Consider the following 24039-nt stretch of genomic DNA (forward strand, 5'->3'; position numbering starts at 1 on the left):
TCCTTTTGAAATGTGTATACATGCAAGCTTACAGACTTGGGTAAGGTCATCTGATAGCCTTAAATACTTGTAATAAAAGGCCCCCAAAATGTACTTACCGGATGGAGCTCCCCAATGATGTATGTTTTGGACAGTTCCCTGGCATCTGTAGAGTGCCCGACATCCTCAAAGTTCTCAGTCGCGTCACCTCCAGCTTGTTCCCTTAAGACTTCTTCCCCACCAGGATGCTGTTCAAAGGAGAGGGAGAACAAATTTTTTTTCAGGTAAATGAATTAAGAGAAAATGGCCAGAATTTATTTAACCAAACAGGTGACTGCTTCAGAAGACACAGATGACAACAGGAGACTGTAACTTGTACATAAACATGGATTAAAACAACACAGGCCTTTATATTCAATTTCCATCATGTAAGTACAATAGGCCTAGGCAGCAGCATTGCCTGGGCCCAAGTTCAAGGCCAACCTGGGCAACACTGTGAAACCCTGTACTATAAAATACAATTTAAAATAATTAGCCAGGCATGGTGGCACACCCTTGCAGTCCCAGCTACATGAGAGGCCGAGGTGGGAGGATGGCATAAGCTCAAGGGGCTGAGGCTTCAGCGAACAGTGACTACACCTCTGTACTCCAGCCTGGGTAACAGAGGGAGACCCTCAAAAAGATAGAAGTAAAAAAAAAAAATTTAAAAACAACCTTTCCCAGCCAGGCACAGTAGCTCACGCCTGTAATCCCAGGCAGATCACTTGACTTCAGGAGTTTGAGACCAATCTGGCCAACATGGCGAAACCCTGTCTACCAAAAAATACAAAAATTAGCCAGCCGTGGTGGCGGGCACCTGTAGTCCCAGCTATTCAGAAGGCTGAGTCTTAAGAATCGCTTGAATCCAGGAGGTGGAGGTTGCAGTGAGCTGAGATTGCGCCACTGCGTTCCAGCCTAGGCGACAATGCGAGACTGTCTCAAAAAAAAAAAAGAGAGAGAGAAAGAAGGAAAGAAAGAAAGAAAGAAACAAGGTATTTCACTAATACCATGTGTTGCTTCCCCATGTCATTCGTACAGCTTAGAAAAAGCATGAGGCTCGTGTCCTTCATCCTTTGGTAATAATGTCTGTTTTGTTTTTCCATAAGGCTCTCAAAACTGCTCTTATTCTCTACCCAATCTATTTTTTCTTGACTCCTGCACCTGAGACCGACTACCCTGACTACTTAGTCTAAGTGTGGCCTCAAGAGCTGGCATGCCCGAGATGGCGATTCACAAGAGGCACGTGTGAGTCACTTCCCTCTGGAAAGCACCCTGCGTGCCCGTGCCAGCAATGCACAGACAGCACAGCCTGTCAGACAGATAAGTCTCTGCCTTTGCAGAACTCACTTTCTGGTAGGAAAAAAGAAAAAAACAAAACAAAAAAAAAAACAAGTAACTTGCTGAAGACGCTGTCACCAGGTCACAGTGCTGCCAGGACACAGTGGAGGCATGGAGGCAGGGGCTTGACTCCGCACTGGGGAGAGGCAGGAAGAGCGTCTTGTGGAATAAAGGAGTTTTAGTGATTTCATCTGCTTTAATTAGTGAACCAAGATGGTCATGATGCAGGGAGGGAAATTTTTTCTCCAAGATGATTGACAAGTGGGGCTTAGTCACAGGACAGAGGTAAGGAGGTCTAGAGATTCTCCGGCAAGGGAAGCAGCTCTCAGAGTAATAAAAAAGGAAGTGGAGCTTGGGCAAGGCATCCTAAATATGTACTATTGTAGAAAGAAAAAGAAAAACCTTCTTTAACTGAGCTTGAATGTTATCTTAGATTCATCCTGACCTTGGGCAAGTCACCTGCAAGTGTCCAACAACTGGACAAAAACCAGTCTCCCTTGCAGAGTTGACTGTGGTCAGTCCTTAATTTCTCTCAGTAATGAAGACATCAGGGCACATAACATTGTAGGAAGGTGGATCATTGTTCTGTTCTGAAACCGTTTCTCTTCCTACTTTGTCTAAACATACCTAGTGCTAAGGAAAGCCACTCTTTTGTTTTTTCTTTTTATAACATTTATCCATCTATGCTGCAGAAAAATTGGGAAGTACAAAGAAGAACATTAAAATCACCTATCATCTTGCCTCCAGAGAGCTGGACATACACTCACACATATGTGTATATAATGTTTGATAGAAACTGTGATCATTATCCTGTGCATTGTTTTAGAAACTAAAAACGAGGTAATACATGATACAGAGGCAGGGGTGCCTCCTGGTAACCACTCACTCTGTGAACTTGGGAAAATCCGTATACAGTTTTTGAGGAAGAAACGTATTAATATATGTATCTGACACATCATTCATGCTCAATAACTATTACCCAGCATTTTTATTAAACACTTTCCAGTGTCACTACGTTAGTCTGTTTTGTACTAATGTAGTACCTGAGACTGGATCATTTACAAAGAAATACCTGAGACTGGATCATTTACAAAAAAAAAGAGGTTACTTTGGCCCTCAGTTCTGCAGCCTGCATGAGCATGGCACCATCATCTGCTCAGTCTCTGGTGAGGCCTCGGGAAGCTTTTACGCACAGTGGAAGGCACAGGGGAGCTCACGCATCTCATGGCGAGAGAGGAGGTGGTCCCAGGCTCTTTCAAACAACCAACTCTGCCTGAACTAACAAAGTGAGAAGTCACTCACTACTGCGAGGACGGCACAAAGCCATTCATAAGGGATCTGTCCCCATCACCCAAACATTCCTGCTCGGCCACCTCCTATCCTGGAGGCCACATTTCAACAGAGGTTTGGTGGGAACATGTGCAAACCATGTCAGTCACTAAGTATTCTTCCTCAATGGGACTCTGACATGGCTACATGCTGTTACATTGTACAGACATCCCCCCAATTTATTAAAACGTCTTCTACTGGGGCCATTTAGATGATTAAAAGTCCACCTGAAACAGGCATGGGAATGCACGCCAGACGTGCAGACGACAGAATGGCTACCTCAAAGCCAACCTCAAGCTTCTGGATTCCTCTCCAAGGCTGCAGCAATAAAAACATGGTTTTGTTGATTCCGGAAAAGTCTGCCTAAGGTTGGGCACTTCCACTCACCTACTGAGTAGAGAGAAGCCACATGGTGACATACAAAAGGACGCAGCCGGCACCCACAGCTACGTAAACTCACAGACTGCCGTTACTCGCATGGGGACTGCTTAACCCAGGAGCTGCCGTAACTTTTGATTCCTGTTAAGGACACGTCAGTGGAGACAAATCTCCCAGAGTCAATCATTGTTTACCAGGGACAGCCAATGTTCAAAGGACGACTTCAAGTGAGGTTAAAAGCATGGACTTGGCCGTTTGTAAAGAATCGCAGACTTAGACAAGTTTTTAGATACAGAATTCTGATCTTTAAAGTGCTAAAATGGAGAAAATAAACATTCGATTTCATGGGGTAATTCGACAGTCTTCATCTGAAACAGAATTACAACAGGGCAACTCCTCACCTTAATTTTTGACCAAGAACAGGAACAAGGGATAAGTATGTATGAATTTACCTATCAACCTCTGGTTTTTACCTTGCCTAAACCATTTGTGGGGCAATTTTCTAACAAAAAAAAAGAGAGAGAGAGAGAGAAAAGAGAAACATCTTGGATTATATTCGTTTCTCTGATAACACATGTAAAATTTTAAAGATTTAAAAAACTAAGAAAAAAGCATAGCTTAGAATAAACGAACTGACACTAAAATATTTTCACTCTATCCTAAAGGTCTATCTTAATAATTAGTAGGAAAATCAAATCCTAAAAATTGATATTTTGGAAAAAATAACTCATCTTGAAAAGACAGTAAAAGATGAGGGTGGCTTTTTGTAATATCTAATATTTTCCTTGAAATATATGTATTATGGAGAGACACTTTGCCAAGTAAACTGAATCTAAATCATATTTTGAAACTTGTCAATCCTGTCAGTCTTCTCACTCTTGTTAGCAAATATATGCAGCAATTTTAATATGCACACAACACTTTTTGTGGGGGGACGGAATCTCGCTCTGTCACCCAGGCTGGAGTGCAGTGGCGCGATTTCAGCTCACTGCAACCTCCGCCTCCCAGGTTCAAGCGATTCTTCTCTCTCAGTCTCCGGAGTAGCTGGGACTACAGGCGCCCACCACCACGCCCGGCTACTTTTTATAGTAGAGATGGGATTTCACCAGATTGGTCAGGCTGGTCTTGAACTCCTGACCTCAGGTGATCCACCTGCCTCAGCCTCACAAAGTGTTGGGATTACAGGTGTGAGCCACACATTTGGAGACTAAAGAAAATGCTCTTCTTTGTCTGTCAGCATTCTGAAGAGACAAAGAGAAACTGGAAATGCTGCTGGTTATGCCATCTTGGTTATGCCCAGAGATCAATGTGTGGCAGCGGTATATGTCCTAACCTTTAGGCAGGTTATAGCCCTTGGCGGTGGCCTGAAGAAAAGGCAAGGTAGAAAGTGGTAGAATAACAGGTAAGTAAAATTATCTGATGACTATCTAAAAGATTTAAGAAGACCACCAAAATGTGTGGTTACACATAGGTAAGATTAGAGGTAACAAAAGAGGTGAAATTCTCCCAAAGAAGCTGAGCCTCATGGAAGCTGTGCTTCCACTTCGGTGAAGCGGGTAGCAGAAATCCGTCCTCCATAACGCACTCCTTGCTAAGCCTCTACTCATGCGACCATGCGTGGGAAGTGACCAGCTGCAGAACCCGGGGAGAGGATGTCGTGGGACAGTAAGGAGGACCCAGAAGTGGGGATGGGCACGGAGATGCAAAGCTGTTTCCATGTGAGCTGCCCCCAACAGTCTTCCGTCTTTCTAGAGGAAGATGTCCATTTGTTTTTGTTATTATGCACTTGAGTTAATTCGCCCAACAAACACGCATGAAGGTCTCCATGTGGCAGCCACAGTTGGAGCCAAGATAGCAATGGCTCCCGCCTCAGGGAGTTCACAGCCGGAGGGATGAAACAGAAGTAACTACAGGAGTAACTACCACGATGCCACTGCAAGTGAGAGGAAGTGTCCTGAGATGAACGAGTTTAGTGCCATGAAGAATATGACAGAGGAATGTCACCCACACAAAGGGGTCAGGACGGGCCCTGCTGAGCTGTACCACAAGGCAGGAGTGGCAGTCAACAAGGGCCAAGGGGTGTCCGGGGAAGGTGCAGCAGGGGCGGGGAACGGTGAGTTCAGGGTCTGGAAGGGAAGGACTCATAGGGTCCCAGGGTAGGAGAAAAGGCCAGGCCGTGTGCTGCTTTGTGCCAGGCCGTGTGCTGCTTTTGGGCCTCTCAAAGGATTCTGATCTTTGTCCTGTGAGCAATGAGATGCCATGGTAAGGATCTAAGTTGAGGAGGTAACGCAATCAGATTTAATCTTAAAATATAACCCAGGCTTCGGAGTGGACAGCAGACAAAAGGGCAAGAGAGGGTGAGGGAAGGCTGTTCTCTGCAGCCATGTCAGAGGGTAGGGTGGGGGCAGTTGCAGGTGCCAGGGTGTGCATGGTGTGAGGCAGAGTGGATGAGAGGGCTTCCGGACAGTAAGGATGGCGGGGGAGACAGGAAGCGCCGCTGGAGCCAATGTTTGGTTTGCACAACTGAATGGAAGGTGGGGCCAAATGCTGAGAACAGGTGTCAGGGAGAGAGACCACGTTTAAGGCTAAACCGGTTACTGGAACTCACTCATCATGCCCACATATCTTGTGGCTCCTAATGTCTCCCACGTGCTTTTGTGAAATCTCCACTTTGTAAGTTACCCAAATATACCTTGTTCTCGACAGCATATGAGAATCCCCAGATACAACCCAGGGAATACCAATAACTGGAAATGGCTTTTGCTTTTTGCATCTATAATTTAAAGGTTAGCTATGGGAAAATAAACAGGAAATACACTTTAAAAGATTGAAGGTCGACACAGTCTAAATTCAGAAGACATTAACTGCCACACCCCTACCCAATACAATACTAAAGGACTTTCAGGAAGACACAGCACACCCCTGCATTGTAAACAGCAATGTCGGCTCCCAGCTCCTGTTGCTCCATGGCTTTAGACAGCTCACATATAAAAGTTCGCAGCAGAATTTTGCACAGCGGTTCTCTCGTCCTTGAACTGCCTTCTTTATTTGCCTTCCAGGGGAACAGGCTCTGCTTGTGTTCTTCCAACCTTCTCAGCCACCACAGTCTCCTGATGTCTACGTGTCTAAACGCAGGAGCACCCTGGGGCTCAGTCCCTGGCCCTCACCCCTCCTCCATCTGCGTTGGCTTTCCTGATGATCTTATCAAGTCTCCCCACTTAGAGTATCATCTGTCAGCCAAGGAAAGCAGTGGAAGAGCCCCAGGTCCCTCCCACGTGCAGAAGCTACTCAGCACTTCCACTCCACCGCTAACGCACACCCCAGCACAACAGGACCAAATGGCATGTCTCACTTTCTCCCCAAAACACACTCCTTCCGGTCTTTCATTCACAGGAAATGCTGCCGCCACACACCCAGATGCTGCAGCCAAAAGCCCAGGAGTCAAGCTTTATTCCTCTTTCTTTCTTCATCTACTCCATCAGCCAATCCAGTTGGCAATCTTCAAAACAGACTGAGAATCTAACCACCTCTCACCACTTCCCCTGCCACCACCCAGAACAACAGCAATTGTCACCGAGCTGGTCTCCCACCCTCCTAGCATCAGTTCCCCTGAGACTGCCATGCCATGAAGACTTTTAGAAGCTGATTATGGTACCTTGGGAAAGCATCATGCTGCCGTAGTCTAGAGGGGTGGCAGTAATGGTGGTGCAGAGATAGAAGGTAAAGTAGAGGAGTTTCAGAGATGAAACAGATGCTTTCAGTGATGTTCTAACGGTAACAGGTTCCCACTGCTGTTCCCACAAACATGTTCCCACAAACATCCAGTATTTGCCATGTCCTACAAGGCCCTTGCTCATGGGCATGGCCACATAGCCTCTGGCAGGCCCTCCAGCTGGCCACCCTTGGTCCCCATCTCAGAACCCAACATCTGCCTTCTGCTTGGGATGCTGGTCTCCTAGACCTTTACAAGATTTCATCCATCACCTCACTTATGCTCTGCTCAAATGTCAACACCTCAGAGCCCTCCCCTGACTTCCCCATCTAAAGCAGCCTGCCTGGGTGTGGTGGCTCACGCCGGTAATCCCAACACTTTGGGAGACCAATGTGGGAGGACTGCTTGAGGCAAGAAGTTCAGCGTTGCAGTGAGCTATGACTGCATCATTGCACCCCAGCCTAGGCAACAGAGCAAGACCCCATCATTCACAAAGTTAAAAAATTAATTAAAGCACCCTGCCTGTGTCCCTACACTATTACCTTTATCCTTTACTGCTGTATTTCCCTCTCAGCATTTGTCACTACCTACAATTATTGTCAGCCCTCATATCCACGGGTTCCTTACCCGTAGATTCAACCAACCATGAATGGAAAATATCCAGGAAAAGAACTGCTTCTGTACTGAACATGAACAGGCTTCTTTTCTTGTCAATACTTTCTAAACCATACAGTCTAATAACTGTTTATCTAACATTTACATTACATTAGGTATTATAAGTAATCTAGATTTAAAATATTCAGGAGGATGCCTCTAGGTTATATGCAAATACTACATCATTCTATATCAGGAACTTGAGCACCCTCGGGGTTTGGTATTGAGGGAGGTCCCAGAGCTCCTCCCTGGAGCATACCTAGTGACAGCGACTTTTCATATTAATTTGCTTCTAAGATTCATGGATCTGTCTTGTTCATCACTGTTTCTCTAACTCTTAGTTCAATACCCATAAGTATTCATTGGATAAATAAATGAGATAAGCACGGATCATTCTTACATACTGGTTTTGTAATTATTATATATAACCAGTTCAGTGGCTGATGGGAACTTTCCCTCTCATTCCAACTCCTCCTTTCATAGCACTCTACTTTTTCTGAGCTCTAACAGTTCTTCCCATTCAAATCATATGATTTCATACTTAACTCCTGTCTGATTCAGTTCATCAAAACATTTTACTGCCTACTTTGTGCAAGGCATTGTGTGGGACAGAAAAAAGTACATGAAACATCAACGTGATCCAAGCTTGAAGAAGCATGCAGTTCATCTGGGGATAAAGAAATAGCACAGAAGAGACTTCTGGCCTTCCCTGAGACAGCCTCATAGTTCTGACTGTCTACAGATGACCCAATGGGTCCTAAACTCGCAGTAGCTGAAATATCACTGAAGTGTGGATTTGGGTGACTTTCCCTGAAGGCAGGAATGAACGAGCCCCATGGCTACCACGGGTACCTCTCTGACTCTCCAGCCTTCATCCCACAGTGCAGTTTGATGATTCTCACCTTCTTTTTTAATTTTTAAAAATGTTCCCCAGATTTATCAAGGTATATTTAAGAAATAAAAATTAAAATTGTATATATGTAATGTACACAGTGTAAGGCTTTGATACACATATGCATTGTGAAATGATTCAATCAAGCTAATCACCATATCCACCACCTCATGTACTTTCTGTGTGTGTGTGTGCATGTGTGGTGAGATCACTTAAGATTTTCCCAACAATCTTCAAGTACACAATACATTAACTGTAGTTACCTTGTGTGCAAAGTATCTCCAGAACAACAGTTTGCCACAAACTGAACTACTCTGGCAGAATACGCTGCTATCAACTGACTCATGCAAGGGGAGGCCAACATAAAAGTTGAAGATGGCCAAGGACCAAATGAGTCTCCGATGACTCTGTGGCAGGTTTTAGGATCAAGCCTGACCTGTTTCACCATCTTGCCAACCCTAAGGCATAAAGAGGTATAGAAAGTAAAAAGTTTCCTCTTCAAAGCTCCCCTTCTTGTTAAAGAATAAATCCTAAGTGTTAGAAATAATAGATTCTTTTAAAGACTAACTTTCTTCAAGCCTCCTTGCTTTGTGCTAATAACTCTTTGTTAAGCCCTATCCTATGTAACTGTTGGACATGCTCACGGACACATTCCAGCTCACAGCCTAGGCCCCTTTCTCATTTGGAATTGTTATTGCTTCCTTAAACCTTTCCTAAGCAACTTCTTTGTTCTTCTTTGCACTTACCTATTTAGGAAAGTTTTAGGCTATTAGCAAACTGGGTATCAGTTTAAGAGTGTGAGGTCCTGCTCCAGCCAAGGGATGCAGGACATAGCAGTAAGGACGAACCAAATGTGTAAGGGATAAGTATGTCTGCTTTTCCTTTGTTCAGGTGTGCTCTCGCCATTGTTCCACCTGCCATTGAGCACCCTTTCTGCAGAAAGTAAAGACTGTTTTGCTGAGAGATCTTTTGTCTCCATGCTGACATTTCCTTGCAATACCAATTACCTATTTCTAACAATTTTGGTATTTCTAACAAGAGGTGAAGTGAAGAAGTTCCTGTCTGGATAATGACAAGGCAAAGAAAGCTTGCACAGCAGCGTTTCTTTTATTTGCATTAATTTAATATAAATTAAGAGTTTTATGGTGGCCAGGCACAGTGCCTCATGCCTGTAATCCCAGTACTTTGGGAGGCTGAGGTGGGTGGATCACCTGAGGTCAGGAGTTCAAGACCAGCCTGGCCAACATGGTGAAACCCTGTCTCTACTAAAAATACAAAAATATTAGACAGGTGTAGTGGTGGGCGCTTGTAATCTCAGCTACTTGGGAGGCTGAGGCAGGAGAATTGCTTGAACCCAGGAGGCAGAGGTTGCAGTGAGCTGAGATCATGCCACTGCACTCCAGCCTGGGTGACAAAAGTGAGACTCCATCTCAAAAACAAAACCAAAAAAAAGAGTTTTATGACTTTAGTCCTTGTTTTTACTATCACTAAAAATCTGGTGTCTTAACCTTTTCAGTTATACTTCATGTAATGTGAGAAACACAGTTGTAATTGTACTTGTAAAGCTGAGGATTTATCAAGGTCAAGGGTCCACCAAATACGTACGCACAAAAATGAAAGGAATGCAAATATGGCAGAAAATGAAGTGCTAGCTGAACGGTATCAATAACTTCAAGGAAAGCCTAGGTCATCTCCAGCTAGAAGGACAGTCAAGGGAAGAAGCCCCTGTGTGCCGAGTGACCGACTGGAGGGTAAGGTCACCCCCCTGCCCAACACCAGTCATCCCAACGAACGGCACTTCCTGCACCTCTGCGCTATTCAAGGATCTAAGAGGTACAGCCTTGGTTTCCTAAGAAATAAAAGAGTTTAAAAAGGAAGAAAATACTCTTTTTACAAACTTGGTAAATTATTCTTCACTGGGCATCAAATATCCATAATGAATTAAGCACTATTTACAGTCCTTTGGACAATGCTAACACACAGAAACAAGCTTTTCATTTCATCCTTAATTAATAGCACCAAGCCAGTATTTTCAGATAGACACTGCTGAGTGACCAGCTGTAAAAAAGCAACACACTTAAAGGCTGATGGGCAACATACAGCTCATCACCTACAAAGCCGGCCCAGCCATGGCCCTTGCCATGCCTCTTTCTAAATATACTCTAAGCAGTAAGGATTTGCTCTAAACTGAAAGATGCTCAATGCAGGTGGGATTCACCTGCTCCTGGGATTCTTCCTGCAGGAGAGATACCAAGGCTATCAGGACCAGGTCTACACTCACAGTTCCCCCAGGGATCACAGGGCTTCCTTCCTTCATACCTACATTGTAAGCACCTCGCTGGGAAGACACGTGGCCTGTTTAATGCCATGTTGCTCAGTGGTTTCCACCAAGGTCACACAAAAAAGAAGCTGACCCAAACCTTCCAGGCAATATTGGCAGGCCCCATGGATGGCACACCCAGGACTGTTCACATGGCACAGCCAGTCCCTAGAAGGCCTTCTTCATGTGCACGCCGTTCTCCAGTTCTCAAATGCTCCCCACTTCAGTAATAAGTAACAGTGAGAGAGCGCACACATGGCTGCTTCCACATGAAAATAAGGAGTCCAATTTCCCATACAAGAAAACATATCAGAGTAAAACAGCAGAAGGTGATTTATAATAGCACAATAGTGCAAATATGTCACAAGTCAGCTGTAAAGTAAGTACAATCAATAAAGACATGATCTTGAGATAACTTCGTAGGTTAAGAGGCCAAGAATGAGAAAATATACACAAGTGATGCTTCCACTTCTTTTTAGAATGAGTCCAAAGAGAAATGCTAAATAAATGTATTATTAGAGATTCCACAGTATAAAGGAGTTTTAAAACTGCAAGAAAATTATATTTTCTACTTAAGAGTGTACACTAAAAGCGGATCTATAAAAACTGGCAAGATAAAATAAATTTGATGTGACTTGATACAGATGATTTCAACAAATAATACATTCTTAGTGTGAAGGCAATAATCTTAAGGAGAAAGAAAATGCTGTTGGTAAAATCAGTCACTCTAGGTTTGAATGTGCAGTCTGTAACTGTTACTTATTCAGAAACTGGTCACTGGGTGAAAACGATTACCAGGCCTATTCTTCATTCCTGTTGTTTCTAGGGCCATTTTATAGTTCCTTACTCTACCCAGAAAGTAAAAATGGATATAAACCATATTTTTGGAATTATCTTTGCCAGCTATATTCCTCAAATAACTAGGTCAAATGAGATTGTCTTAAGCTTGATACAGAATAATAGTTTTGTTTAATGTTGCCCTTAACTCCTAAAATTGCTACATTTTAGTGGCCTTGGAGAAACAAGTTATAAAATCTCAAAGTCAAAGGTTTAACAGTCTGGCTCACTTGACAGCAGATAAGGGAAACTACGGAGGGCCTCTGGCTGCAGCTGCCAGCTGCTTTTCCTCAGTCCAATCCTTATCCCACTTTTGTCCCTTGCATATACTGCTGCTGGGATCTCAACCTCAAATATTGTTTTCACCATTTCTTGTACCCTCCTCAAAAACCTACGGTGGTGAATTTCTGCAGCTAAATCAAACGCCTCTGGAACTTCTCAAAGAGAGCGTCAACACCCATGCAGCACAGGGGGTGCCCTTAGTTGAACAAATCAGGTGAGGGGGAGGGAGGCGGAATTGTTCGTTGCTCCAATGTCTGTTTCTCCTTTCCTCCCTAATACTGAAAACTCTGAGCTGGGAATGGCCAACAAAGAAAGATGTTAGAACTACTTCCCAGCCTCCTTGCAGCTGCGTATCTCATGTGGTTAAACTCTGGCTCATGGAATGGAAGAACCTTCCAGAAGTCTTCCCTCTGGAGTGGTGGATCCCCTGTGCCCTGTCTTCCTTCATCCTGCTGCCTGGAGTGAAGATACCGCCTCCAAGCACGAGGATGAGGCTGTCCCCAGGACTGGCCAAGAAGGGAGTGGGACGCAGCTATCACACAGCTCTGGCGGCAAAGCTCACTTCTTTAGGGCAAATAAACTCCTGTCCTGCTTAAGCCAGTATCAGGGGATCTCCTGAGCCTAATTCTTATTACAACATCAATCATTTAGTCAAGAAACGCCACCTGTGTGAACATGCAGAAGCATCTGAAACTCATGAATACACAGTCCGGAGCCTCGAGAAGCTTCCTACCAATCAGGGACTGGCATGCACCAAGCAGCAAGAGGAACATGAAGGGGCATCTGAATTGCTGCCTGAACACAGTAGAGTCTGGAAAAGTGGGAGCTATTAAAAAATAACCTCAGCCCCTTTAGAATAGTTAGGATGTGGATCCACAGAGCAGATACATAAAGATGAAGAAACTGAAAAGGGGAGGCTTGAAGAACATGCTGCAGGAGCCATCGCCACAGAGTAGGGTGGCCGGGGAGGACCTGGCGGTGCGCAGATCAGACACTCCAACACCAGCGCAGCACCGGGATCTGACCCAGCTCGGAGGCTTCTCCAACCCCATCTCTCCCCTTCGACCCATCACAAGCGCCAGCCTTAATACTTAACTCCTCTCAGCTTCCTGCACAGCCCACTGTCCTCCGCCTCCTCTGTGAGCCCGGCATCAAAACCAGACACCTGAGCTGGAGATCTGGACTCAAAACGGTGGGGTGAAGGTGAAAAATCCCAGAGGCTTAGAGGTGCAAAGGACCTTCAGAGACTCAACATCCTAAATTTTCAGACAGAAAATGGGACGCGAGGAATGAAGCCCAGTGCCACACTGAAAGCTCATGAGGGAGGTGGAATGGGAACCCTGCTTTCTGACTTTGAGAGTTCAGTTCCCCCCACCTTTTTTTTGAACATGCAAATAAAATGACCATTTTTACATTTCTGAACAAAGTGTCTTTAAATATAAAAAGATGTCTTAAAAATAAAGTTTCTTCATAAATTTCCCTTTTGAGAATTTGGGAGAAAATTTCACATACTTCTAAACCTCAAGAAATGTTGTCATCTGCCCTGCCTTTCTGGGCCTTACCAAGTACAAAAGATTCACAAAACACACACGTGCGCACACACACCCTACTGTCAGGGTTCCACTTGACTACAAGGTTGTCCCTATTAAACAGTCAAAAGCGTATGCAAAACGACACTACAATATGACAATCTGCAGCAGGTCAAAGTCATGCCTTCGGAGGGTTTGCATAACCAAGCAAAAATGAACCCAGGGGAATGAACGCAGGCCGCCTGACTCCACACCAGGTCTCCTAACCACTGTGTGTACTGAGAGGAGAGCCACTTTCCTGAGATCTGCTAACAGGGGTCTAAGTCCAGATGATTCCTACGTCCCTCAGGCACAGTCTATCTGGTAGCTACCCATGTGCAGGATTAAGTCATACAATTAATTAGCAGACTCCTTGGCAAGTAAGAGATGTTCGAAAAGGACAACCGTAACAAAAAACCCTTTTCACCTAAATGCAATGCTAAGTGACTGAAGTCCATCCATTCTGGAGTTTTAAACAGGATCTTTCATTCCAAATGCTTGACACTACCAAAAACGGTGGGGTAAAGAGATTGTCCATAAACAATGACTAGGCAAAAATTAACTTATTTAAAGAGCTTATCTGCAATAGTTAAGCCAAAAATGAAGACAACTCGAAAGAGTTTGGAGAATGAACACTTGATGCAAGATTTAGAATAAGATAACAAGATGCCCTGACCAAACATTTCCTCTCACTTCCGGATGCTGTTTTTCTAAGACGGGAAAGGGTGATGGCCTCCAAGTTGGTTTGAGCTCATCAGACTTCTGTCCTGCTCCATTCTGGACTCTGTGGAGGGGCCAGCGTCTGCACGGGGCACCAACTCGGGGCTTCATATCCACCCTCTCACTGAATCCCCACAAGCACTGCTGGAATTACTTCCCATTTCACCTTGAAGGTCACGGCACGAAACTAAAGAGGCCCCTCTGGCCATCACCCAGCTTGCCTACGGGACCCACAAACTCATTCAAACATCTGACGAATGCCAAGCCATGCTCTGTTGCTACCAAAATGGCAAAGTCATGGCCACACCCTCAAGAAGTTAGAGTCTAGTAAGGAAACAGATATGTAGACAAATAGCTAAATGTGGTGAGCATCAGGTGCGGGAGTCATGGCACAAAAGATGGAGGGATTAACTCTCCCAGGAGTGTGAGGCAGATAAAGGGCCCAGGAGGGGTCACTCAGGAGGCAACGCTTGGACTCTGTGTGAACATTTCAGCAGGAATTCACCAAGTGAGCAAGGGGAGGCATCCCAAGCCCGGGACACAGACACAGGGAGGCCCTGAGGCAGAACACAATGGTGTCATGGAGGATACAGGGGTAACTTTATATGGCTCAGGTGAGGGCTTGGGTCTCCAGTGAGAAATTAGCCCAGACTGGAAGACAGCACCTGGAGTTTCTGCCGAAGAGCTCTGCATTTCACAGCCTGAAAAAATGCCTTCAACTTCTGTCCTTTCCACTCTAGCAGCCAGGGAACAAGTCTAGGGACAAATAATGGCAAATATCAGTGGGTAACATTTAACAAACGCTCACTGTGTATAGGGAAGTGCTCTGAGCACTTGTGTGAACCCTTCCAAAGTTCACAAGCCCAAGAGGTAGCCATTACCATTACTATTATCCCCATTTTACAGACAGAGGTGATGGAGTCAGTTAGGGGAGGCCCTGGGAAATGAACGTAGGCTGCATGACTCCACACCAGGTCTCCTAACCACTGTGTGTACTGAGAGGAGAGCCACTTCCCTGAGATCTGCTAACAGAGGTCTAAGTCCAGATGATTCCTGAGTCCCTCAGGCACAGTCTATCTAGCAGCTAACCATCTGCAGGATTAAGTGAATTAATTAGTAGACTCCTTGGCAAGTAGAGATGTTCCAGAAAGATCAATTCACTTTCCCTTCTTCAAGCCCATCCCCATTTTATATTGCCACAGAGACTGTGTATAGTCCCTGGCACAGTTCCTGGCCTTTGTAAATTACTGAAGGCCAATTCCAGCACCAAACCCAAGGGACCCCCTTCTCACCACCTCTCCTTCAACCTCAAAAGTTTTCTCTGGATTTAATCAACTGGCTGGATTCTACTGAACCACAGAACCAAACAGCACACATTCATAGAAACATGGTAAGAACAATAGACATTTCTACATGAGATGGTTCTTAAAGGTTAGTTAGGCCAAGGGCAGACAGGTCTCACAGACAGACTGTGAGCTGGCAACCATCCTGCAGAATGCTGTTAGAATTTCCCCTTCTTGAAAAAGATAAGCAAAATTCTTCTTAATTACTTTTAGAACTGAATTAGTAAATGTGTGGTCTAAAATGTACTGGGAACCAAATTTTGGTCACTATGCCCTGACCAATATTTCAACTTCTACCATTACTATACTTGTCTCATTGGATAAAATAAAGCAGGTGTGCTAACTCTTCCTCTAGTCTCTGAAGGGTACATAAGCCACCAATTCTGACATGATGACCTTGGGGTACAGGGAAGGACCAGGGACAGGCCTGCTTCTGAGGGACAAGAGCAGGAGGGCACTGTGGCACCAGTCCTGCCAGGCCCAGAGCCAGGCCCAAAGCTGCCACAGCTTACCTCCTGCTTTGTAACCCAATGCAACCCAATGTCCTCAGAAGAATACGCAAACCACCAAAACTGGGGGCCCACTTGATGAGTGATGACCTAAGAGAGGCTGTGATTCTAACCACGATCTATCTTAAGCTGGAATAGCCAACAGATGAGACAAGGCCGGGGGCGGTGGCTCACACCTATAACCCCAGCACTTTGGGAAGCCAAGGCAGGCGGATCACCTGAGGTCAGGAGTTTGAAATCAGCCTGGCCAACAACACAAAACCCCGTCTCTACTAAAAAATACAAAAATTAGCCGGGCATGGTGTCAGTCACCTGTAATCCCAGCTACTCAGGAGGCTGAGGCAGGGAGAACTGCTGGGACCCGGGAGGCCGAGGTTGCAGTGAGTCGAGATTGTGCCACTGTACTCCAGCCTGGGCGACAGAGTAAGACTTAAATAAATAATAATTAAAAATAAATAAAAACAAAAGAAGAGATAACAGAATAGCCTACGCTGAGCCCAGAGGTGGAAGAAAGCAGGACTGACAGTGGCATGTGCCCATCTCTCTCTTTTGTTGTTTTTCCTGTCAATACCAAATAACTAGGTCTCTCTTTCATGTTTAATCATAATAAACTGGGTTGAAATATGCAGGTGAGACAAAGTAGAAATAAAATAAAGTATCAGAAAATTATTCAATGTCACCCAACAGTCATTTCACATCAGCTTTCTGGTATTTTATATTTATAAAGTTTTAATTCTTCATTCAATCAATAAATATTTAGCCCTTTCTATGTGCCAGCATTGTTCTAAGAACTGGATTTATCAGTGAATAAAAGAGAAAAAGTCCTGCATTCACAGAGCATACATTTCTAGTGGAAGGGCATAGAGAAGCAAAAACTAATAAATGAGTAAATTATACTGTATGTTACAAGGTAGTACATGCTACAGGGGGAAAACTCAGCAGCATAACTGGGCTCAGGAGTGCAGGGGGCTGCAGTAATATCCAGGCTTAAATACAGTGGTCAGGATACGCCTCGTTGAGGTGACTGTGAGTGAGTTCTCAAAGGAGGTGAGGCAGGGAGCCATGTTATTTGGGGGGAATAACCTTCTAGTGCAAAGAACTGGATAACAGTTCTACTATGTCTAAGAATTCTTTGCCTAATCCTAAGTCACTTTTAAAAGTTTTACATGTTGGCCAGGTGCAGTGGCTCATGCCTGTAATCCCAGCACTTTGGGAGGTCAAGGCAGGTAGACCACTTGAGCCTCAGGAGTTTGAGACCAGCTGGCAGCTGGGCAACATGGCAAAACCCTGTGTCTACAAAAAAAAAAAAAAAAAAAAAAAGGAAAATTATCCGGGTGTGGTGGTGCATGCCTGCAGTCCTCACTACTCGGGAGGCAGAGGCTGGAGAATCACCTGAGTTGAGTCCAGGTGGTGGAGGCTGCAGTGAACTGTAATCACGCCATTGGACTCCAGCCTGAGTGCCAGAGTAAGACCCTATCTCAAAAAAAAAAACAAAAAACAAAAACCTTTTACATTTTATATTTAGATCTATGCTCCATTCTGAGTTAATTTTGGCATAAGGTGTGAGGTTTAAGTCAAGGTTTATATTTTTGGTTATTGATGTCCAATTGTTCCAGAATTACGTGCTAAAAAGGCTATCCTTCCTCTATGGAATTGCTTTTCCATCTCTGTCAATGAGGTGGAAATCTCTGTGTGAGTCTATCTCTGGCCTCTCTATTCTGCTACATGGACATGTATGTGTCCCTTTGCCAGAACTACACTTTCCTGATGACTGCAGCCATATCCTAAGTCTTAAAAATGGGCAGTGTAATCAGTCCTTGAAGGGTTTAAACAGAGTATACTGACCCAGTTTGACTTTAAAATGTCACTCTATTATGGTGAGAATACACTGTTGGGGGCAAAAGCGGACCAGGCAAGAGAAGATGGAGGCTCCAACCAGGGGAACAGCAGTAGAGATGGTAAAAAATGGGTGAGATTCTGACATCATGAAAGTTAAGCCCACAGAACATCCTGGTGGACAGGATGTGGGTATGAGAGAACAGAAGACAGGAGTACGACCCCCAGGCTTTTGGCCTGAGCAGCTGGGAGAATGGAACTGCCATCTGCTAAGATGGAGACATGCGGAGGGAGCAGGGTGTGGGACAGGAAACCACTTCAGTGTTTCCCACCTTAGGGTGAGAAGCCTACTGGACATCTAACTGTGATGTAGCCTCAGGGATACAAGAGCCAGTTCAGGACAGAGGTCTTTCTGGCCAGGATGTGATGTGACAATCCAGGATTCATTAGCACATTAAAGCCATGCTACTGTGTGAGCCTGCCAAAGCGGAAAAGCCCAGGCCCCAGGGGGGTCCTCCAGTAAGGAGGTCAGACAGAAGAGAAGTGGGAAAAGGAGACAGGAGGTGGAGGGAGGAGGGAACCAGGAGAGGATGGCAACCCAGAGGGGTGAGCATCTGTGTCAGAGTCTGCTGAGCCACTGTGTTGGAGAACTGAAAGCTGACACAAGGCACCCTGGGAGATCTTGGCAAGAGAAGTTGTGGTGAATGGGGGTGGTTTAAAAGGGAATGGAGGAGGTGGATTGGAGACCAGGCTTAACAACCCTTTCAGAGCGTTCTACTATTCAGGGGAGCAGAAAAATGAGTAAATCCTGGAGGGGGCAGGAGAGTCAAAGGAGGCTCTGTGTGTGTGTGTTTCAGGGGAGAAGGAGTGTGTGTGTTTCTGCAGGAGAGGAGGGTGTGTGTGTGTGTGTGTGTCCGTGTGTGTGTTTTGCAGGAAAGGAGAAAAAACAGCAGGAACACTGACGAGAATAACCCAGCGGGGTGCGGCCCAGAGGGGCCTGGTTTACACCAGGGAACATTGGGTGGTTTAGGGAGCGTCTGAGTGCAAAGGGGAATAGGATTTCAGGCACAGGTGGGGGCCCGGGCTCTGGGCAGGAAGAGACTGGAAAATGCAGACCAAAGCGCTCCCCTCACCTTTAATTCTCCTCATCCTTTCTACTGACTGCATGGGAGCCTCCCTCGATGCCATTCTTGTGTTCCATGCCCTGAGACTATGTCACAATCCAGACTTTCACAATAGAGTCCCACTAGTTTCTAAGTGCACAATCCTCAGGGACAAAATCCCAGGCCAAGGCCTACAGAGTAAGAAGAGATCACACTAGTGTGTGCCCTGCGTGGAAAAAGGTGGAAAAAATAAGACAGTCACAGAGCAGGGGCTTGGGTCTGTTCTTCCACCAGGCTCTCCTCTTCCGTCCTAGGAAGTTACTTCCTGGCACCGGACAAGGGACGCAGAGTAAGAAGGGATCACACTAGTATGTGTTATGTATGAAAAAGGAGGAAAAAAAAGATAGTCACAGGGCAGGGGCTCCTGTCTGTTCCTCTCCTCTTCCATCCCGGGAAGAATGACTTCCTGGCACCAGACATGGGCCAGGTGCACAGCAGCCAGACAGGCAGGAGCCCTCATCGTGTGCAGAAAGCAGCAGACAGGCAGCATATCACAGTCGGGTGGGTCTAACTGCTAGCAGAGGCGCAAAACGGGACGGGACACCATGCTGAGACCTGAACAGGGTCGAGACTGACACAGGGGAAAACAAAGCAAAGGTTTTAAGGCAAAAACAAGTTTGCCTTGTTTGAGAAACAGAGACAAAGGGTCAATGTGATCAGGTGTGGGCATTAGCAGTGAGGACACAGTGTTATCTGCTGAGGTGGGGGAGGTAGGTAAGGGCGGGATCACTCAGAGCTTTCCAAACCAGGGCAAAGAGATACGATTTTATTCTAAATGCAACAGGAAGCCGTTGAAAGGAAATAAACAGAGAAATGACAATCTGTTTCCAAAAGATGAAGTTTGTTTGTATGTGCTTCTTCTAGAAATCATACTTTTTAAAGAAGTAAATAGCATTTATTACTCAAGCTGAAAACTAATAAAACCACCACCACCACCCATTTGAGGGAACCAATGAAATCCTGAGAATTGACTGCCCAGTGGCCACCATGAGAGGTGGAAAAGATATAAGTGAGGCCATGCCAGGGCATCTGCTCTCAGCTTAGAAGACAGAAAGATGTTCTAACCACCCTGCAACCAGCCGCGTGGCAGATGCAGAGGGGATACGGACCCGGAAGGGGCGGGCGAGAGATGAGCGGGACCCACTGAGGGATTTATCGGAGCAGGAACCTCCTCGGATTTCCATTTAAACAATCCTTCCCGGGGCAGTTATTTAAGAGGCCTTTTCCCAAACAACACATGCCTCCTCACACATACCCACCACATGTGTAAACGATCTCTCTCCAAACCAAAACCACACCGATGATTCAGCCCCTGCCAGGTGAGAGCAGCATCTGGGTCATAAACAAACTGAGGTCGTAAAGACTCCGCCCCGACTCCGTCTATTTAAAAACTCCTCTCCAAGAAACAAGAATGGCTGTTTCCTTCACCTCCTAGAAGGCAACATAGTAAACTGACAACAGATGGAAAGAAAGGCATATTTTTGCCCATTAACCTTCCAAGGGTTTTGGTTTTGTTCAGATCTTTGCATCACAAATCCCCTTTGCTTTCTGCCTCGTTCCTACAGAGAACTCTCCAGTGATGGAGGTCTCCAGCAAATGATAGCAACTCTGTATCAGTGGGATGGACTTCTGCTTTTAAAGCTACACTAGGTTCTCTTCAATACTCTTTGGGTCTCAAGCCTCAGCAGCAGACTCAGCACTGAAGACACTGGGCCGCAGTGCCTGCAGCCTGGACTGAAGCCCTGGCTTTGCTCCTTATTGTCTGTGGGACTTGCTGAGAAAGTTGCAAAATCTCCCTAAGACACAGCATCTTACCTTTAAAAGGGAGGACACCATCACCACTGACCCCATAGGATTGTTTTGAAGATTAAAAGCACAGGCTGGGCACAGTGGCTCACACCACTTTGAGAGATTACCTCCCAAAGTAATCTTAGCACTTTGGGAGGCCAAGGCAAGTGGATCACCTGAGGTCAGGAGTTCGAGACCAACCTGACCAACATGGTGAAACCCCATCTCTACTGAAAATACAAAATTAGTCAGCATGGTGGCGCATGCCTGTAAATAAATCCCAGCTACTTGGGAGGCTGAGGCAAGAGAATCGCTGGAACCTGGAAGGTGGAAGGTTGCAGTGAGCCAAGATAGAACTCCAGCCTGGGCAAGAAGAGCAAAACTCCATCTCAAAAAAAAAAAAAAAAGAAAGAAAGATTAAAAGCACAAACGCAAAGAAGGTTTTATGTGCAAAAAGCACTTGGCGTACTCCCTAGCACATACTGAATGTCCATAAACATTCAGCCAATGTCCACTGCTATCACTTTTCTTATTAGCTCACTAGGGATTGTTGGGGAGGGGAGAATTCAAGAATAGCATTTACTTGGGGAGAGTTAATGAATGGCATTTACTTAACACTTTCTGAGGAAGACGAGGGAAAGAAGGCTGGATATATTCTGTGGCCTGGCTAATTCTGGACACAGCTGCACAAAGCTTAAGGACTAGGTCTGCCAAGAAAAAACAATAGCAGGCAGTGAAAGAAACAAGCTAGAAACTGACACTCCCGAGGCCCTCGACTACAGAAGAGTTCAAGTGATTCCATTTCAAACAGGCTCCCGTGCCCACCAGCCAGGCAGAGGGGGCCCTTAACTGAGCCTAGAGGTTATGAATCACTCCACCCCTTCCCCTAAGTCCACATCCCTTATCCCTCGACCCCTCCAGAACCTCCCCAGCATCAGTGCTGACTCAGATGCCATCATTTTGGCATGGGCCTGCTAGAGAGAGAATTCTATGGATGTAAGAAAGTAACTTCTTGCCATCATCCACAGAGATGTCAGCTCTAAGCTAACAGGCAGCACAGGCCAGATTCTATCAACAGCAAGAACTGAGTTGTCCGTACCCTATCTTCAGCTCACCCTCCTGGTCCCCATGTTGGAACTCAGTAAAAGGCGCAGATACCCAGTTACCATACACACTCAAGACCATGTTCCCAAGAAAACTAGGTCCAAGGGTAATAGGGAAGAAAGCACACTTGATTAAAATGTTCTGTTTTTCAGAATTAAGCGCAATGAATTTCAACACCCATACTCTCTTCCCCGATCCCCAAGCCTTGGAAGCACTGGTCTATGCAATGTAGGCAGCCATGTTCAATGGAAAATAACAAAGAGCAAGTCCCTACAACAAAACCTGCTAGAAAGGACTCTCTTGAGACTCCAAAAATGGCTCTGAGCCCGCTACTCAGCTTCCCATGTAGGCAGCTGCTGCCTCTGGTCACTTTTCTGATGTTTTGAGCCTTCAGACAATGAAATTCTTTCATAGAATAGACAAGGTATTACTTGCCACAGCTGCACTTTTAAAAGAATTTATAAGCTAAAGGGGCTAAAAAAGTATTCCATACATTTCCCTTTTCAACAGAAGTACACAGCCAAATAATTCAGGAAGGGAGCTGAATGAGGTGCAACCAAGTTTCTCCACTCCTAAGAACAGAGAAGCGCACACACTGGTGTGCCACCCCAAGGCACTCTGGTAACATCCATCCAAATTTAGAGTGGCTCATGCCTGTAATCCCAGCACTTTGGGAGGCCAAAGCGGGCAGAGTACTTGAGCCCAGGAGTTCGAGACCAGCCTGAGCAACAACAGACTCCATTTCTACAAAAAATACAAAAATTAGCTGGGCATGGTGGCTCATGCCTGTGGTCTCAGCTACTCCAGAGGGAGGATCACTTGAGCCCAGGAGGTCGAGGCTACAGTGAGCTGAGATTGCACCACTGCCCTCCAGCCTGGGCAACAGAGCAAGACTCCATCTCCAAAAAAAAAAAAAAGTAGAAGTGTACATCCTTTCACCCAAGAATCCCACTTACAAAGATCTACCATAAGGAGGTAATTGCAAGTGGGAAACTAAAAACATGGAAGGAGAGAGGATTCCGTACGTTAGGATCCCTCTATACAGTAAGGAGGCAGCCTGGGAATAGGAGTTACTTAAATTCAGGACTGGTCCCTCAACACCTAGTCCAGTAGAGAAAAAGGGAGATTACAGAGCATGCAGAGCACATTTCCATGGACGCAAAGCACATCCACGAGCAGGACATTGTAGTAGTGAGTGTGCAAACTGCTCATGTTGGCCACCTTCGGAGAGCAGAGCTCCAGGCAGCTTTGTTTTTCTGCTTTGCAGTTTTCCACAGTGTCCACTTCCTTAACATGATCATGTATTATTTTGCCTTACACAATAAAGTCGTATGTTTAAAAGCTCCCGAAATGGGATGATTTCCAATCATGCAAAGCACACATTCCTGAAAATTGTTTCAAGTGAATATTTGTATTTTGAGTCATTTTGTTTACCAGTAAACACTGTAATTTCTGAGATATGTTCCTACTAAATAATGGACCTTTCACATAAAAACAATTTATTTTAAAATTTTTATTCAATCAAAATATAGTCACTTAAATGCCTTCTCTTTACATACTTTTTCCAGTGTTTTCACACATATCATTTTTCCCAATGCAGACGCCAGTGACACAAGAGTCCCCACTTCAGAACAAGGAAAGTGACTGAAAGAACTACCTGACCTGCCCAAGGTCACCTCCATGATAGGTCTAAGACCGGGTCCAGTTTTCCTAACCCCAGCCCAATGCTTTCCCATGAATGCCCAGCGAGACAGGGTTGTTCAGGCTCCACTCAACTACAAAGGCACTTATCAGCCATCTTCACCGGGAGGACTTGTCAGAATACCAGAGATTCACATTCAGTAGAATTGTGCGTATTATTTATTCCTTGATTTACCAAAGCTGGTTTGCATGTGTTTTCCCTTCCTTATTTACAATTTTCAACTACCTTTAAGATCATCAAAAAGCAAAAGTTCATTCGGTGTTTCTTTACTGTTTTTTTTTTTACTGTTTCAAAACAAAGTTGCCTCTTGGAATCTCTTTTCAAAAGTAGCAACAGGTTACCAAAAAATACAGAGATATACGTAGAAATATATAAAAGACTTACGGGTTCACGTTCCCCAGGTGGCCTTCTAAGATGTGGTTTTACTATCACTTTACCCAAGATGCCTAAGCCACCAACACTACCAACAATACCTTTATGTTTCCCTCCTATGGACTCCATAATTTCTAAGTTTTATTTACCTAACGGTATATATTAAATAATAAC

General features: G+C 45.1%; 1 protein-coding gene across 3 annotated transcripts in view; it reads right to left on the bottom strand.

Annotated features, from left to right (window-relative positions):
• LOC117062319 (cytochrome b5) overlaps positions 1-24039 on the bottom strand; it is a 39795-nt gene that overhangs the window by 10462 nt on the left and 5294 nt on the right. For all 3 annotated transcript variants that reach the window (XR_004428308.1, XM_033175762.1, XM_033175755.1), the window contains exon 2: positions 99-227. Coding sequence is in view for 2 of the 3 variants with exons in the window: in XM_033175762.1 (XP_033031653.1) it covers positions 99-227 (129 nt within the window). In the remaining variant the exon portion in view is untranslated. The remainder of the gene's footprint in view (positions 1-98; positions 228-24039) is intronic.

This window comes from Trachypithecus francoisi, unplaced genomic scaffold (assembly GCF_009764315.1).
Source record: "Trachypithecus francoisi isolate TF-2019V2 unplaced genomic scaffold, Tfra_2.0 Contig01474, whole genome shotgun sequence".
Classification (NCBI taxonomy): Eukaryota; Metazoa; Chordata; class Mammalia; order Primates; family Cercopithecidae; genus Trachypithecus; species Trachypithecus francoisi.